Consider the following 19,117-nt stretch of genomic DNA (forward strand, 5'->3'; position numbering starts at 1 on the left):
TTAGCATGGCCAATTCACCTGACCTGCACATGTTTGGATTGTGGGAGGAAACCGGAGCACCCAGAGGAAACCCACGCAGACACGGGGAGAATGTGCAAACTCCACACAGTCAGTCGCCTGAGGCGGGAATTGAACCCAGGTCTCTGGCGCTGAGAGGCAGCAGTGCTAACCACTGTGCTACCGTGCCGCCCTTCATTACCAACTAAACAAATACCTGCACCTGCAAGAGGGCAAATACACAAGCAGTCAATAAACCAAATACATTTCTGCAACTGGGATCAGGAAAACTTTCCAAGTGTAAAGTTTTATAAGTAATGAATATTTCCCCCAACAGGGTCTCAGGTGCCATTACTAGCAAATCATTTTAGTGTTAGATTTGCCAAAGTATTAGTTATAAAATGGTGAGGCATACAGAACTGCTCTCATTACCTGATTACCATCTACTCTGTAACCATGCTTCATAGCAAATATCTTCGCCATCGATATGGTCATTGAGAATCCAACTATTGCAATTGCAATACATTCTGTAAATATTTCGGAGAGTAGACTGAAGTCAGGTAGAACCGGAGCCTTCAATCTGAAAAAGTGACAGATGCACTAAAGTTAGCTGTTCAGCATTCAAAATTCTGAGAATGACATTGTTTTTTGTAGTTTCACATTCTAAATGCATACCAACAAAATAACTTGTGACCATGAGGACTAATGAGCAGATACAGAAGGCAAAGATGCGATTGCCTGCACTAGTTCACAAAACAGAAAATATTAATTTTAATAAAACCAGAATATTTAGTAAGGAAGCAGGGTACAGATTGCACTCCATTCATTTACAAAGCAGAACAACTGTGTCCTGGCTAATATTTGTTGTCTACAAGCCAATGGTTCAACTTCTGTAGAGTTAGCTGATGTATAGGGGATAAGAAAACTGATAATTCAGCTGGGAAAAAAAAAAGGTCTTTGATCACATCTCAGGAAAACCATCAAGGATCAGTGTTGAAGTGCAGAGACTGACCCCAAATGTTAAATAACAACAGGAGAAGTCAATCTTGCATAAGTTGGCAAAAGCAAATTCAGAAAATATTAAAAACTGAGAACACACAACAGAAACCTGGTGTTGAGAGATTTTTAACAGAAACATTGAAACTGAAAAAGAGTCCTGACAGTTCTTTGCATTAATACAATGAATGATAGCATAAAGGATAAATAGTGAGAATTATTAATTATCCAATTGAATTATAGATGTTTGGATAGAAATACAATAGATTTATTTTTTATTATATTCACAGGGTACAGACAAAACTGTAAAGGGTCTAGCAGTGACTCAATTTTGAAACAGAAGGTTGTAGGTACAAGTCCTATTTCAGCGACTTCAGCACAAAAATCTAGGCTGACACTCTAGCTTAGTACTGAAGGAGTGCAACATTTTCTCAGGTGTCACCTTTCAGCTGAGATATTAAACCAAGTCCTGTCTGCATTGCCAAGTCAGCATAACTGACACAGTAGTGAACCTGCATAGTTACTGCCTTTGCTGTTTGAATTCATACAAGGAATGAGCTGCTGGAGGAAGTGGTGGAGGCTGGTACAATTGCAACATTTAAAAAGGCATTTGGAGGTGTATATGAATAGGAAGGGTTTGGAGGGATATGGGCTAGGTGCTGGCAGGTGGGACTAGATTGGGTTGGGATATCTGGTTGGTATGGACAAGTTGGACCAAGGGTCTGTTTTCATGTTGTATGACTCTACGACTCTCTATATAGGATTCCATGACACACTATCAAAAAGCAAAAAAAGAAAGCATTTTCTCCAGTGTCCTGGTTAGTTAAAGGGAAGATTACTATAACCCTAATGGTTCATTAGGCTGCTTTCTCTGGGAAAGATAGTTGGTGACAAGTTTAAAAACGGAAGGAGGGGGGCAAGGTCAAGGCGACAGAATCTTCATGGTGACATGCAAATTGAACCCACATTGCTGGCATCACTCTGCATTGTGCAATTAGCTAGATAGCTGATTTGCATAGTGCTGAGTTACATACATATAGTGGCATATATAGAGACCAGAAAAATAATTTTAAAAATTGGAAGTAAACAGGAGGAAGCAAGCCTTACTGTGAACACAATCATTCAACAGATTTGATTGCATAATGAGCAAAGTCAACAAAGCTCCATTCCCCTTATAACAGACTAAAGTGGAAGTCTGAAATTCTTTAAAAATATTACCACTGCTAGATCATACTCTACAGATTGATTCAGCAAAGGTAATAGCCATTTGGGTCAAACTGCTAATGCTGCTCTTTGAAAGAGCTATCTCATAACTCCCATCCCTCTGCTTTTTCTCCATAATTCTTCCAATGATACACCCAACTTCCTCTGAAAATTACTACCAATTCTACCTCCAACATCCTTTCATGGATTATATTCACCCCAAGTCCCTGCTGACTTTGCCTACAAGAAGTGCACCAACTCCAGTTCCTCACAGACCACATTAGGGAACTGGAGCCAGAGCCGGAGCTGGAGCTGGATAAACTTTGGATCATTCAGGAGGTTGATGGGGTGATAGAGAGGAATTATAGGGAGGCAGTCACACCCAAATTGCTACAGGATAAAAGGTAGCTGGGTGACCATCAGGAGTGGGAAAGAGAATAGGCAGACATTGCAGGGATCCTGTGTGGCGATTCCCCTCAAAATAAGTATACCGTTTGGATATTGCTGGGAAGGATGATCTACTAGGGGAAAGATACAACAGCCGGATCTCTGGCACTGAGCCTGGCTCTGTGGCTGAGATGAGAAGTGGGGAGAATAGGATAGCGATAGGAGATTCATTGGTTAGAGAAACAGACAAGGGATTCTGTGGTTGCAAACAAAACTCCCAGATGTTATGTTGCCTCCCAGATGCCATGTTGCCTCCCAGATGCCAGGGTCAAGTCTACAGGATTCTTAAAAGAGGGAGATAAAGCAGCCGGAAGTTGTACACATTGGTACCAATGACACACCTAGGAAAAAAGATGAGGACCTGAAAAGAGAATATAGGGAGTTAGGTTGGAAGCAGAGTAGCAATCTCAGGATTGCTACCGGAGCCACGGGCTAGTGAGGCTATGAACAGAGGGAATATGCAGATGAACACGTAGCTGCAGGGCTGGTATGGGAAGGAGGGCTTCAGATATGTGGATCACTTGGAAAGCTTCAGGGGAAGGTGGAACCTGTACAAGGAGGATGGGTTGCACCTGAACTGGAGGATCACCAATATCCTGGGCAGGAGTTTTCCTTGACCTCTTCAGGAGGGTTTAAATTAGTTTGGCAAAGTGATAAAAACCACAACTATGGATCAGAGGGTGGAGTTACTAGTGAACAGCCTGATACAGTGTGGTGTGCCTCTGTGAACAGGGATAGACAGATGATAGGGCAAAGTTGCAGTCGGTATGATGGGTTGAAGTGTGTTCATTCTAACATTAGTAGTATCAGGAATAAAGGTAATGAACTTAGTTCTAAGTACTGATCCATGCTCTATGTTGTGGCCGTTACAGAGACTTGGATATCACAGAGGAAATTCCTGGATTTCAAAAGATATAGGGAGGGAGGTAAAAGAGAATGGGGAAGTAGCATTGTTAAATCAGGGATAGTATCACAGTTGCAGAAAGGGAGGTCGTTGAGGAGGGTTTGTCTACTGAGTCAGCATGGATGGAAGTCAGAAACAGGAAAGGAGCAGTCACTATTCCAAATTTTCTACAGAACCCCCAATAGCAACACAAAGGAGCAGATTGGGAGGCGGATTTTGGAAAGGTGCAGAAATAACAGTGTTGTCATCATGGGCGATTTTCAACTTCCCTAATATTGATTAGAATTTCCTTAGTTCAAATATAGATTGGATGGAGCAGATTTATCAGGTGAATCCAGGAAGAATTCCTGACTCAATATGTAGATTGCATGCATCTCCTCTAGTCAACCTTTGATTGGGTGCTTGGCAACGAACCAGGTCAGGTGACAGATCTCTTGGTGGGAGGGCATTTTGAAGACATGATCACAACTTCTTAACCTTTACTATAGTCACAGAGAGGAGCAGACTGTATGGGAAAGTATTTAATTGGGAGTGGTGAAATTACAATACTATTAAGCAGGAACTGGGGTGCCTAAAGTGGTAATAGCTGTTCAAGGAAATGCACGACAAACGTGGAGGTTGCTTAGGGAGCACTTGCTGCAAATTTTGGATAGGTCTGTCCCACTGAAGCGAGGAGGCATGGATCAGACTGGGCTGTCGAGGGTTACGAGGTAGCTACAAAGAAACGGAAGGGGGCATGAAGAAAACTTTAGTGGGTTGGATTAAGTAAAACCCCTCAGGCTTGGGGAGAGGGGAGAGGGGAGAGGGGAGAGGGGAGAGGGGAGAGGGGAGAGGGGAGAGGGGAGAGGGGAGAGGGGAGAGGGGAGAGGGGAGAGGGGAGAGGGGAGAGGGGAGAGGGGAGAGGGGAGAGGGGAGAGGGGAGAGGGGAGAGGGGAGAGGGGAGAGGGGAGAGGGGAGAGGGGAGAGGGGAGAGGGGAGAGGGGAGAGGGGAGAGGGGAGAGGGGAGAGGGGAGAGGGGAGAGGGGAGAGGGGAGAGGGGAGAGGGGAGAGGGGAGAGGGGAGAGGGGAGAGGGGAGAGGGGAGAGGGGAGAGGGGAGAGGGGAGAGGGGAGAGGGGAGAGGGGAGAGGGGAGAGGGGAGAGGGGAGAGGGGAGAGGGGAGAGGGGAGAGGGGAGAGGGGAGAGGGGAGAGGGGAGAGGGGAGAGGGGAGAGGGGAGAGGGGAGAGGGGAGAGGGGAGAGGGGAGAGGGGAGAGGGGAGAGGGGAGAGGGGAGAGGGGAGAGGGGAGAGGGGAGAGGGGAGAGGGGAGAGGGGAGAGGGGAGAGGGGAGAGGGGAGAGGGGAGAGGGGAGAGGGGAGAGGGGAGAGGGGAGAGGGGAGAGGGGAGAGGGGAGAGGGGAGAGGGGAGAGGGGAGAGGGGAGAGGGACCAATCCGGATTGAGGGAACTTGTGCCTGGAGTCAGAACAGGTAAGGGAGGTCCTTAATGAATACTATGCTTCAGTATTCACTCCTGATAGGGGCCCTGACATACGAGGACAGCATGAAGCAGACTGATATGCTTGAACTGTCTGATGTCAAAGAGGAGGAGCTGAAAATATTGAACAACATGAGGATTAGCAAGTATCTGGGCCAGATGGGATATATCCAAGATTACTACTGGAAGCGAGGCAAGAGATTGCTATGCCTTTGACGATGATCTTTACATCCTCACTGTCCACTGGACAAGTGCCAGATGACTGGAGGGTGGCAAATGTTATTCCGTTGCTCAAGGGAGGGAATAAGGTTAACCCTAGGAATTACAAAGCAGTCAGTCAGTCAGTCTTATGCCTGTGGCAGGCAAATTATTGGAGAAGATTCTTAAAAACTTGGAAAATCATAGCTTGATAAAAGATTGCTTTCAGAGGGGCACGTCATGCCTCACAAGCCTTATTTGAGTTCTTTGAGGTTGTGACAAAACACACTGAAGGCAGAGCAGTGGATGTGGTCTATGTGGATTTTAGCAAGGTGTTTGATAAGGTTCCCCATGGTAGGCTCATTCAGAAAGTAAGGAGGCATGAGGTACAGGAAGATTTGGCTGTCTGGATACAGAATTAGTTGGCCTGTAGTAGACAGAGGGAGGCAGTTGATGCAAAGTTTTCGACCTGGAGCTGCGTGACCAGTTGTGTTCTGTAGGGATCCATTCTTGGACCTCTGCTCTTTGTAGTTTTTATAAATAACGATTAGGAAATGGAAGGGTGGGTTAGTAAGTTTGCCAATGACACAAAGGTTGGAGGAATGGTGGATAGTGTGGAGGGCTGTTGTAGGTTACAACAGGACATTGACAGGATGCAGAACTGGGCTGAGAAGTGGCAGATGCAGTTCAATCTTGAAAAAAAGTGTGAAGTCACTCATTTTGGAAGATCAAATTTGAATACAAATGCAGGGTTAAAGGCAGGATTCTTGGCAGCGTGGAGGAACAGAGTAATGCTGTGGTTCTGTTCGCCGAGCTGGGAATTTGTCTTGCGAACGTTTCGTCCCCTGTCTAGGTGACATCCTCAGTGCTTGGGAGCCTCCTGTGAAGCGCTTCTGTGCTGTTTCCTCCGACATTTATAGTGGCCTGTCTCTGCCGCTTCCGGTTGTCAGTTCGAGCTGTCCGCTGTAGTGGCTGGTATATTGGGTCCAGGTCGATGTGTTTGTTGATAGTCTGTGGATGAGTTCCTAGAGGCATGGCACTCATCCACAGACTCTATCAACAAACACATCGACCTGGACCCAATATACCAGCCACTACAGCGGACAGCTCGAACTGACAACCGGAAGCGGCAGAGACAGGCCACTATAAATGCCGGAGCAAACAGCACAGAAGCTCTTCACAGGAGGCTCCCAAGCACTGAGGACGTCACCTAGACAGGGGACGAAACGTTTGCAAGACAAATTCCCAGCTCGGCGAACAGAACCACAACAACGAACACCCGAGCTACAAATCTTCTCCTAAACTTGGAACAGAGGAATCTTGGCATCCATGTCCATAGGTCACTCAAAAGTTGCCAATCCAAGTTGATAGGGCTGTTAAGGCAGTATATCGTGTTGGCTTTCATTAGCAGGGGAATTGAGTTTAAAGAGCCGAGAGGTTATGCTGCAGCTCTATAAAGCCCTGGTTAGACCACACTTAGAATATTACGTTCAGTTCCAGTTGCCCCATTATGAGGATGTGGAAGCTGTAGAGAGGGTGCAGAGGAGATTTCCCAGGATACTGGAGAGCGTGTCTTATGAAGTAAGGTGGAGGAAGCCAAGGCTTTTCTCATTGGAGCGAAGAAGGATGAGAGGTGGACTTGATAGAGGTGTACAAGATGATGAGAGGCAGAGACAGAGCGGATAGTCAGACACCTTTTCCCATTTCGGAAATGTCTATCACAAAGGAGCATAATTTTAAGGTGACTGGAAGGAAGGTTTAGGGGAGATGTCAGAGGTTAGTTCTTTATACAGAGTGGTGTGTGTGTGGAAAGCACTGCCAGCACTGGTAGTAGAGTCAGATACATTAAGGACATTTAAACAACTCTGATAGGCACATGGAAGATAGTAAAATGAAGAATACATTGGTTAATTTGATCTTAACTGAGGATAAAAGGTCAGCATGACACAGAGGGCTAAAGGGTCTGTACTGTGCTGTGCTGTACTGTACTGTTCTATATTCTAAAGTAAAATCCTCACCTCTGCTCTAGTTCTACAACTAGCAAGGCAGAAATCTTAACATATTGACACAATGATACTTATTTATATATCGAAAATGTTGAGTTGTCTCAAAATATTAATAGTAATGTGGTCCCAGAGAGAATTGTGTGCAATATTACACTAGGCTATTGCATGCCACTTCTTTCTAGGTATTTACAAGCAGAATAGCTTTATTTTTTTATTTCTTGCTGATGGAATGAGGCCCACACAAAACTTAACTCAATATTGTTTTCTGTGGGATCTTTATCTTGAGTCAAGAAGTTGTAATGAATATTTGAAAAATGAAACTATTTATTTACTTACCTTGGTGATGGGGTGGGATTTTTCACATTTATGACTGAGCAGACTGGAAATGCATAACACACATGGAAAATTGTACCCTATAAATTATGCTCTCTCTAATAGCTGGTTCTGCCTCATTAATCCACACCTGAGCATTTCTGACAACAATTAGTGGCTAACTCATGAGCTACACAGAGGAAAGATGACTAGCAATTTGTTTTGCATGCTCCAAAATGCTATCAAGTACTCAAGTAGAATTTGGTAATAGCAAACAAAATTTGCCAGCACCTGTAACATTTAGGATAGCTAACTCTTCAAATGGTTCATATATTTGGGGTGACATCTTTAATGAGGAATTCTTGTCTTCCCTTTGCTCCTAAAAAGGAAACGACATCCTCCTCTTCCCCCTCCAGTATTATGAAGCAAAAACTTCATTCATCTTATTTTAAAAGACTTGAGACTCTCCCCACAATTGTTCACTGAGCAAAATGTGAAATATCCCCACCCCATCACCAAAGGTAAAATAAGCCTCAACTTATATACAAATTAGGAGAACAAGTACGGTACTCGGCCTCTTGGGTTTGCCACACTATCCAATAAGTTCATGACTGAACTGATTTCTTCACATGGTTTTGATCCTTAATAACTTTATAACTGAAAGCAAGTTCCCATTTGGAATTAACCAATGTCCTCACAACACCTTCTCACCCAATTTCTCATATGCAAATAAATCCTGTACGTCACCGATCCCACTTCCACTCAGGAAAGGTTTTTCTTTCACCATCAACCTACCATTTCTACGGTTAGTAGAGCATCAAAAGTCTAGCCCCATTGACACTCACTATTTTCCCCTACACCCTGCTCCCTTCTAATCAAGGTCAAATTATACCTATGGCTTTTAACAATGCTGAAATAAAACATAGCCTTGACTTTGTGTGCAATCAATAGGCTATTTGGATTTGTATTGCATAATTCTGAAAGATTAATTGTTTGGTTAATTAGCCCTGTGTTTTCCCTACCCAGAAGGTATATGACCAACAATATTCACTTCATAGTTCTCATGCAGGTTCATCCCAGCAGAAACACCGGTGGTAATAATTACCTAAAGAGAAAAACAAATTCACAACCAATATTTTAATTGGAAAAGGTATTTATCAAAAAGTACTATAAAAAAGTAAAATAAGTGGTTTCCATCTCTAATCTCCTGTGCCTGAACTTCTGACTGGTTTCTAGAACCAATTTCAAAGAATTATGAGATAGGGGTGCAATTTGGATACAGTGGGAGGGAAGGAGAAACCAGAATAAGGCATGGCTGGAGCGTTCCAAAGCTTGTTTAGCTGGCCAAGTTCAGTGTTAGTAGTGGCTCAGGAAATGCCACACTTGCTTTAAAGCCAAAAGATTAAAGTTAAGGCAGACTCTAGAAAATTAAGTATAGAATAATACAAAACAGTTCATTTGGCCCATCATGCTTATATTGATACTGTTGAAAGAACTGCCCAATTAGATTTCATTATCATTCCCCTCTTGTAGATTTAAATATTTCAAAATTATCGTACATCATAGTGTCAAAACACTTCTCATGCCAATTACTTAATTTGACAGTGATTGGTGTCCTCTAGTTACTGAACCTCCAGCCAAATCATCATTTTTCATCATTTATTCTTTCAAAATGTTTGGTGACTTTGAACATCTCTATTTAGTTGGATTTATTTTGCTCGTCTTGACAGGAAACAACAAACTTGCTCTGTAGCTGTAACCTTGATTCCTGGTACAAATCTAGTCTGATTTTCTTAGTGAAACTCAGAAATAAGGTCAATCTTCAGCTGTGCTGTTAAAGCAGAGCCTGATTCTCCCCCTGATTAACACTGAAAGATCACATCTTTCTGTGATGTCATGGCAAGTTAGAAAAATTCTCCCTAGTACCCTAACCAATATTGCTAAACAAATTACCAACTCGCTTTTTTTTTGTCAGATCATATAACAATACTTGCATTGATATTGCGTTTGCTACCCTAAGACTGTGGCTATAATATTAAGTACTGCACTTTCTGTAGGGGAGAGAAGCAAAGGAATGCAAGTGGAATAGGACTGCCCATCAAGAGATATTACAACTTCCCTTCTGCCTTACATGTTCACCTTTATGTTTCAGCTCGCCAACCAATTAATAAATCATATGCTTAAGGAGTTACAAGGAAATAATTTGAGTCAAGGTGTGACTATAAAAGGTGGACAGGTCCAAAAAACAATTTTTAATGTTTGGCAGAAGAACCAATATACAAGCTTTAAAAAAAAAAGTCAACTTAAGAAAAAAAAGGAACAAAAAGAATTTTCTTACCAGGATAAGTTCAACAGGAATGGGAACTGGAAGTTTATGTTTGCATCGTACATTTATTTCTTTTACCACCAGCAGGAAGACAATACAAACTGCTCCAAGAATTACTGATGGAATATTACTTCTTTTAATATTAGTACACACAGCAATAAAAGTCTGGAACACAAAACAGGTATCAGCCATCAACAAAGGGGACTTAAAGCTGAAATGTGACATTTAACTAGTAGCTGTGATTTTACCTTGAGCAGCTAAACAAAGCACCAAGTCACTACCAGAACCCCTCAGCTGAGAGAAAATGAATACCCAGGAGGAATAAGATTCACTTTTGACTAAGAAAATCCAACAACTGGGACATGTCAAACTGTATCATGCTCAAGATTAGAAACAGCAGAAAAAAACATTATATGGATAATTAAACAACTGTAAAAAGGAGATTCAACTTTTCCTCTTCAACTAAATTCCATTCAAACAAAACATGAAAATCAGGTTTGTGAAGATTGTCTTTTTCTTTTAAAAAAGGTACTTACATTAATTGCTGACAGTGGTCCACCAAACCTTTTAGTTTGGATTCCCAGAAAGTACTTCAGCTGAGATGAAAAGACATGCAAAGCTGCAGCAGTAGTGAAACCTCGCACTACAGGTTCTGCCAGGTAAACGACTACAAACCCAAATCGTATGAGCCCAAGGCACAACTGTTTAGAAAGGAAGCAAATTAATTTCATAGAAATAAATAAAGTATTATCAAAGTAGAATCACTTTTATTTTGTCTGTCTGCAGGCGTTTTCCAGCTACACCAGGTTCAGCACAACAGGACAGAGCTCACAGATTCCCAAAAGAAAAATTTATCCATTGCAGTCACACAAGACCTAATTATAATAAATGAGAATCATCAATAAAATAAAAATCTCAATGCAGATAAGTAGTAATAATTCACAAAGGCACAACTAAGTAAAGTTGCATTTTTCTTGGCTACCTTAATCTCCTGATTACCTGCATAATTCCTGAAAGGAGAGCTGTTGCAGCTGCTATTTTAACTCTCTGTGCATCTCTGGCCTCATGAAATTCAGTGTGATTAGTTGTATTCATAGAAGTAACATGAAACATTTGGTCAGGTGTAAGTCTCACAACAACAGTACCAACCATCAAACTGATTACTGCAAAGGTACCTAGAAAAAAGGAACAAAAGATAACTTACATTGAAGTCATTTTTGGTCAAGTAATGCTAGAGACGGTACCTTAGTATTTTTTAAGCTTATTCTACTTTGTTCAAACTCCAAAACATTAGCAAGACTTTTAGTGATCAATGAGTAAATAAGATTCTGCTTTCAGCATAATTGCAAATAACTAATACTAAATATTAAAAACAGGCTGATTTGGGTATTAAATCTTGAACTTTTCAAAAGAGACTCAAAACTTCACCCAAAATAATGGCTTGATTTACTATTTTATTCATTTGAGGCTTCTTTACCCCTACAGTCATAAAATGGTATCTGACCACTTTCTTCTATCCTCATACTGATCTCTTCCTAATCTGTTCAAATCCCACATCTTCCCACATTTGGTTCTGGAATAAGTTCTCAAGCCTAGCCTTCGGCCTTTGATTTACCATAATACTTGTGCAGTTTTTAAAAAATAAAATCTACCACTTTCACTTCCACTTTTGATATTCCCTTTGCCCCAATTTCCAGTACAATCCTAATCTGCTAAAGTGCTCTTGCAGCAATGTGGTAGTGTCCCTAACTCTGGGTTGAGAAGTTTCAGTTCGGGTCCCGACATGGAGGTGCGTCAAAACGTGCTTGATTAAAATGATTTCCACTGCCGACAAAAGGGCTGAATGACCTCTAATATCAATATACTGGCACAGCCATTTGTGGTTTCAAGTTAAAGAGATGCATACAGATATTTTGAAACACAAAATGGTTAACCATCCCAGATCTAGCTGGACCATAACACTAGAATCCCTTCATACTCCTACAAACAAAGATAAATCCTGGTTTCCTGGATGACCATGAGCTTGCATTCTTTTCCCCTGCCTCTTCCACTGCTACACCAAGTCCTTATGAACTTTGTAACAGCCTCTTGAATTTCACTGTGACCCTTACCATCAAGTCAAACTGCAGAAAAGCTTCCTTTGGCCATAAGCCCTGATCTAGTATTCTATGGACACTAGTGATCTCTCTAGGTACTTCTGAATACCACCATTTGCTCCCTTGAACCCACAATTTAATTTCATAGCTTTCGTGCTGTCTGCCACTGCTTAAGCATTTCAGGTATTAGTTAGTGTCTTCATTACATAAATGATTTGGATGCGAACATAAGAGGTACAGTTAGAAAGTTTGCAGATGACACCAAAATTGGAGGTGAAGTGGACAGCGAAGACAGTTACCTTAGATTACAACAGGATCTGGACCAGATGGGCCAATGGGCCGGGAAGTGGCAGATGGAGTTTAATTCAGATAAATTTGAGGTGCTGCACTTTAGGAAAGCAAATCTTAATGGTAAGGTCCTAGGGAGTATTGCTGAACAAAGAGACTTTGGAGTGCAGGTTCATAGCTCCTTGAATGTGCAGTTGCAGGTAGGTAGGATAGTGAAGGCGGCGTTTGGTATGCTTTCCTTTATTGGTCAGAGTATTGAGTACAGGAGTTGGGAGGTCATGTTGTGGCTGTACAGGACATTGGTTAGGTCACTGTTGGAATATTGCGTGCAATTCTAGTCTCCTTCCTATCGGAAAGACGTTGTGACACTTGAAAGGGTTCAGAAAAGATTTACAAGGATGTTGCCAGGGTTGGAGGATTGAGCTCTAGAGAGGCTGAACAGGCTGGGGCTGTTTTGCCTGGAGCGTTGGAGGCTAAAGGGTGACCTTATAGAGGTTTACAAAATTATGAGGGGCATAGATAGGATAAATAGATAAAGTCTTTTCCCTGGGGTCAGGGAGTCCAGAACTAGAGGGCATAGGTTTAGGGTGAGAGGGGAAAGATACAAAAAGAGACCTAAGGGGCAGCTTTTTCACGTAGAGGGTGACGTGTATGGAATGAGCTGCCAGAGGATGTGGTGGAGGCTGGTACAATTGCAACATTTAAGAGGCATTTGGATGGGTATATGAATAGGAAGGGTTTGGAGGGATATGGGCCAGGTGCTGGCAGGTGGGACTAGATTGGGTTGGGATATCTGGTCGGCATGGACGGGTTGGACCGAAGGATTTGTTTCCATGCTGTATATCTGTCTCTAAAATAGCTATAACAAGCCTTCTTAAAAATACTCATGATCATTTTATCAAATTACTATCTAAACATCACTTCTCCCTTTTAAATTTGAAGCATGTTATCAACACTTAAATTCACGCCTCTTTCTCTGCAAACCTGGTTTCGAATCTTACCAACTAGATTTCTTTCCGACAACAACACCGAAAATCGTAAATGAAGTTACAATATCCTCAAAGATTGTGGTACACTCTCCACTGCTGTTTTGGCTGCAACCTTTCACAGTAAAGTCTCTTCACTCGGATCCGGATCAGTGGGACTTCTATCAACTGGCTCTACTTTCCAATTATTCTATCAGAACCAGGATAACCTTTTAAAAAAAGGTTATCCTTCCTTTTACTGCCAATCCCTTTTAGCTTCCTCAATGTCCCACCCCATGAAAATAAAATCCAAATGTACAAGATCAGGTTTAATTAAAAACTAACAGTTCTAATCTGTCATCAGTTCCTCAATTCTAGTGTTGTCAGATTGCTTGCTTGACATCCAGCCTAGCTACTAACTTCATTTTTTATCATTAATTCAGTTCTCTTTCCTGCCCCAAATTGAACCAAACTGTTCTCAATAAGTTTGAGACACCCTCAGGCGAGATCAGTTTTCAGGTTCTACGTCCTCACCATCACAAACACAACTAATTTCCATCTTGAATGTTTCCAATTCATGTCTATAAAAAACATGCATACTTTTAACACCTCCAAATTCTTCTGGTTGCACTCCTATCTGAATTTCTGAGAACAGATGGAATTATCTATGACCAGACTAAATCTACCTTCGGAGGTATCAGAAACTATTTTAAAGTTCTGAGGGGACGAGTTTGGCTAAAATTCACAAAGAAAGGAAAACAACTTTCTCAAGTTTATAGACTTTATAATTTTTCTGCCTTCCAATTGTCCATGCTTCCAATTTATAATTCTCATTCTTGGGTTTAGGTTATGAACACCCCTCCTCTCATCTGCCATTAGCAGGTTTCTTGTGCACCTTCCCACTCCCTTTGAAACGACAGCTGAAGCCCAAACCTTCACACCCTAGGACACAGGATCTCACCTCCACACCCTCAATACAAATTCTGACCAACATTTTGTTCGATGTGCAACTCATTGGAAGTTTGCTTTTAGAAATTCAACACCCGTTCTTGTTTAAATGCGTATCTATGAAGCACATTGGTGTGTTTTTCTACATTACCACAGGGATACAGCAGAGGCAGCCATTCGGCCCATTTTTGTCCATGCTGACAGCCAGACCCTTTCCAATCCCATCTACTTGCACATGACCCATAGCCCTGCAGCTTACAGCATATAAAAAGGTACAGATCCAGGCCTTTATTTTTGACAAAACGTATAGGCTCTCTGGCTCTGTCAATTCAGACAGCAAATTCCACACATCTCTAAGTTTTTTCCTCACACCCCCTCTAATCCTTCTGCCCCTTAGTTGGAAGCTATATCCCAATTTTTGAATTCTCTGTCAAGGGAAACAAGTTCCACCCATCCACTCTCTCCCTACCCCTCACAATCATGTCACCCCCTTAGCCGCTGTTCCAAGAAAAAAAAACTCTAGCCTCTCCAATCTCTCCTTGTAGCTACAAAATTCTCCAACCCTAGCAACGATCTAGTAAATCTCAAAATTGATTGCAACAATTTTCCCACCACTGAAGTTAGACAAACTGATCTATAATTGTTTGGCATTTCCTTTGTACTTTTTTTAAACATTACAACAACACTTGCATTCCTCCAACACCTCATTGCTATATGACGAAGATTGGAAAATAATCCTTAGTATCTGCCATTGCCTCCCGACCAACTTCAACATCCTGGGGAAGAATCCATTCAGCTCTGACAAAGTATCCACTTTCAAGGAGTCCAACTCCTGTAACACTTCCTCTCATTATGCTTATTTTGTCCAATATTTCATACCCTTCCTCTTAGGTTACTATATCAATACCATCTCTTGCCTCTTAATATACAGGCAAAAAAAACATTTAAAATTCTTCCCATATCCTCTCCACCTTCTCACAAATTCCCTTCATCTCTGATAGATGGCGCTCTCTCAATAATCCTTTTGCTTTTCTGGTAAAATATTTTTGGATTTTCTTTTATCTTACTGGCAAGTTCGTTTTCATGCTCTCAATTTCAATCTTAGAATCACCAGAGTGTGGAAACAGGCACTATGGCCCAACAAGTTCACACCGACCCTCCGAAGATTAATGCACCCAAACCCATTCCCCTACCCCATTATCCTATATTTACCCCTGACTAGTGCATCTGACCCTGAACACTTTGGGCAATTTAATATGGCCAATTCACCTAACCTACACAGCTTTGGATTGTGGGAGGAATTCAGAGCACCCAAAGGAAACCCATGCAGACCTGGAAGAATGTGCAAACTCTAGTCGCCCAAGGCTGAAATGGAACCTGGGCCCTTGGTGCTGTGAGGCAACTGTGCAAATCACTGAGCCACCATGCTGCCCTTTATTTCCCCTTTTTTCACTTGATCCCTGTACTATCTACACTCCTCTTGGCTATTTTCAGTGTATTTTTATGATTACTATAAGCTCTCCTCTTCGTTTAATTGCCCCATGTATTTTTCTAGACAACGAAAGGGGTCTAGATTTAGCAGTATCACTCTTATATTTGGTGCTTTGTGCCATGAGGATCTCACTTTTTAGTGCCTCCCACGAGTTATCACTGATGTATCCTTTAGCAACCTTGCCTGGTCAATCTCAGCCAAATCACTTCAGTTTTTTTTAAACATTTGCCTTACCCCAGTTGGAAACTTTTATTCCCGATTTAATTCCTGTCTTTTTCCATAATAGTACTAAATCTAATCAAATTGTGGTCATTATCCTGACAGTCACCCAAATTCACTCCACCTCCATGCCTATCTTCATTTCTCAAGAGTAAATCCAGATTTCTTTTCTCATATCAGGCTTGTCACATATTATTCTTCTGAAAAAAAAAATCCTCCTCGACACAGTGCATGAATTTTTCACCCAGTTGATACTGGGGTAGTTAAAGTTTCCTATTATTATTGTCCTCATTCCTCCAGGCAGAAATTTGTCTACATATGTTCTGTCTCCCTCTAACTATTTGGGAGTCTGTAGTTAACTCCTAGCAGTGCAATTTCCTTTTAATTCCTTTTAATAATGTCACCTAGTGAGGTAATGTCTAGAAAAACTACACCAGATTGCAAACAAATCTATAACCTCATCCACAATCTGAGCAACAAATCTTTTCAAAAGCTTTAACTTATATAACATTTTTATAACAAAGCAGAGAATCTGGATGAAGGAAGCAACAGCGTGATTGCTAAGCTTACAGATGGCACGAAGATAGGTGGAGAGATAGGTAGCATTGAAGGAGGCGGCTACTGAATGATTTGGATATGCTAAGTGACTCGGCATAGAAAAGTGACAGATGGAACAGGGTGCGATAAAAAGAGGTTATACATTTTGGGAGGAAGAATAGGGGTAGATTTTCTAAAATCAGGAAAGGCCTCAGAAATCTGAAGTGCAAAAAGGGACTTGGAAGTCTAGTTCAGGTTTCTCTCAAGGCTAGTATGGAGGTTCAGTTGGCAGTTAGGAAGGCAAATTGGCATTTATTTCAAGAGGGCTAGAAAACAAAAACCAGATGATGTGTATTGCTGAGGTTTTAAAAGGCTCTGGTCAGACAACATTTGGAATATTGAACGCAGTTTAGGGCTCCTTAACTAAGCAAAAACATGTTGGTGTTGGAGGGTGTCCAGAGGTGGTTTATAAAAAATAATCCTGAGAATGAAAAGGTGTGTCTTACAAGGAGCAGTTGAGGACTCAGTCTGTATTTGATGGAGTCTGGAAGGGTCAGAGGGGATTGGATTGAAACTTATAGGATACTGAAGGGTCTGGATAGAGTGAACGAAGATAAAATGCTTCCACTAATTGGAGACTAGGACCTGGAGATCAGAGCCTCAGGGTGAAGAGATGACTCTTTAGAACCAAGATAAGGATGAGAAATTTCTTCAGCCAGAGGGTGGTACCGCTATGAATCTCATTGTTACATGGGCTGTGGAGGCCAAGTCAATGACTGCATTTGGGACAGAGATAGATAGGCTATTGATTAATAAAAGAATCATAGGTTGTGGGGTGAAAGCAGGAGAACGGGGTTGAGAAACATCAACTACAATCAAATGATGGAACTGACTTTAGTTAAATGGCCTAATTCTGTTCCGACATATCTTATGCTCTTAATGTTACAGATGCCATTTAGTCATCAAATTGACCAAGACAACCAACATATCAAAACTCACATACAACATACCTATTGATACATGTCTTGAAGTCCCAAAGATGGTGTACAACAAAACAGGAAAAACTGAAGAATAGAGCCCAAACACAGGTGGCACAGCTGCCAAAATGGCATAAGCTAAACCTAGGAGAGGGAGGGAAAAAAAAAAGTCCAACTGGTGTTGTTATTTACCAAAAGAACAAACAAGACTATCACATAATGGAGGAACCAAAGAATGTAAAACTGTTGCTTTTTTCAGCCTTTTCTGTTTGTTTCAGATTTCCAGCATATTCAGTTCTTTTTTGTTTTGTTAACAAACCATTGTTTGCAATTCTTAGGTCTGTCACTTTATAGGTTAAAAAAAAGGAGCTATAATACCATTAACTTAGAAGTGTCAAAATAAAGTACTTCTACCACTATTAGAATTCAAATTTCATAATTGAATATTCTACACAAAGTCACAGATCTTGCCTGAGGATATTGTATATGGTGGGTGGTTGTCTCCACATGCAATGGCAGTATTCATGTCGATACTCTGATATGTCTTGCAGTGGTTTCCATGACAGGATTCTATGGTGTTATGGTCGTTGTCCTGGAGGCTGGGTAGTTTGCGAACGCTGGTCTGTTTAAAGGCAAGAAGTGGAGGTATAGGGAAAGTCTTGGCAAGGGGCTCATCCTCATCAATAATTTTCTTCACAGTCAGCAACACATGGCGTAGTTTCTCCACTCCTGGGAAGTACTGGACAGTGTAGGGTATACTATCAGTTGCATCCTGTGTCCATCTTCAGATGTCATTATGGTTTCTCGCTGTGGCACGTTGGAACTGGCAATTGAGTTGAGCATCAGACTCTGTTCTTTTGAGGGTGTCCTTCAGGTGTCTGTCACGTTCCTCCTCCTCTGAACAGATCCTGTGTATGCATAGGGCTTATCTGTAGGGGATGGCGGTTTTTATGTTTAGGATGGAATGAGGTACTGAGGTGCCCGTCCATGATGGAGGTGTATGTTGAAGAATGACGCAGATACTAGAGAGTAGTCCAAGTCGGTTGGGATGAAACTTGTTGATACCACGGCGGTTGTTTCAGTGACGACTCAACATGGGTCCAGAGGAAGAAAATGTCATCAGTATAGTGCTGAATGGAGGTCCTGTACAGCAAAGAAGTCTTGTTCAAACTTGTACATGGAAATGTTGGCATGTTGGGGTGCAAATTTGGTCCCCATGGCTGTCAGTGTGTCTGGATAAAGAACTGGTGTCAAAGGTGAAGATGTTGTGGTCAAAAATGCAGTGGATGGAGTTGGAGGATGGTGCTTGGAGGTTGGTAGTGGTTGGTATTGAGTACTGAAGTTGCTGCAGTAATGCTGTCATCTTGGGGTATGCTGGTGTAGAGTGCCAAAATGTCCATTGTGAAGAAAACTCTTATATTCTTAAGTTAATCCAAACTAGCACAAACTCAAATTAAATATGACATTAAAGTAAATTACAATCCACCAAAATTAAATTACATTGTACTATATTACTCTGCCAACATTGTCTACCTCATACACTGCAGGCAAGGATGCCCCAAGACATTGTATGTTGGTGAGACCAAGCAGACGCTATGACAACAGCTGAAAGGACACTCTGCAAAATCGTCAAACAGGGACGTTTGTTGGGGAACACTTTAGTCAGGGATACTCAGCCTCGGATCTTCATGGGACCATCCTCCAAAGCGGACTTCAGAAAATGCAACAAAGCAG

The 19,117-nt window shown here is 41.8% G+C and overlaps 1 protein-coding gene across 6 annotated transcripts in view; it reads right to left on the reverse strand.

Moving 5' to 3' along the window:
- Positions 1–19,117, reverse strand: part of slc26a5 (solute carrier family 26 member 5) — a 94,564-nt gene that overhangs the window by 40,265 nt on the left and 35,182 nt on the right. For all 6 annotated transcript variants that reach the window (XM_072562688.1, XM_072562692.1, XM_072562691.1 and 3 more), the window contains 6 exons: positions 17,417–17,527; positions 10,861–11,036; positions 10,398–10,562; positions 9,874–10,026; positions 8,558–8,640; positions 430–577 (listed from right to left, as the gene is read on the reverse strand). In XM_072562688.1, coding sequence (XP_072418789.1) covers positions 430–577; positions 8,558–8,640; positions 9,874–10,026; positions 10,398–10,562; positions 10,861–11,036; positions 17,417–17,527 — 836 coding nt within the window. The remainder of the gene's footprint in view (positions 1–429; positions 578–8,557; positions 8,641–9,873; positions 10,027–10,397; positions 10,563–10,860; positions 11,037–17,416; positions 17,528–19,117) is intronic.

This window comes from Chiloscyllium punctatum, chromosome 44 (genome assembly GCF_047496795.1).
Source record: "Chiloscyllium punctatum isolate Juve2018m chromosome 44, sChiPun1.3, whole genome shotgun sequence".
Lineage (NCBI taxonomy): Eukaryota > Metazoa > Chordata > Chondrichthyes > Orectolobiformes > Hemiscylliidae > Chiloscyllium > Chiloscyllium punctatum.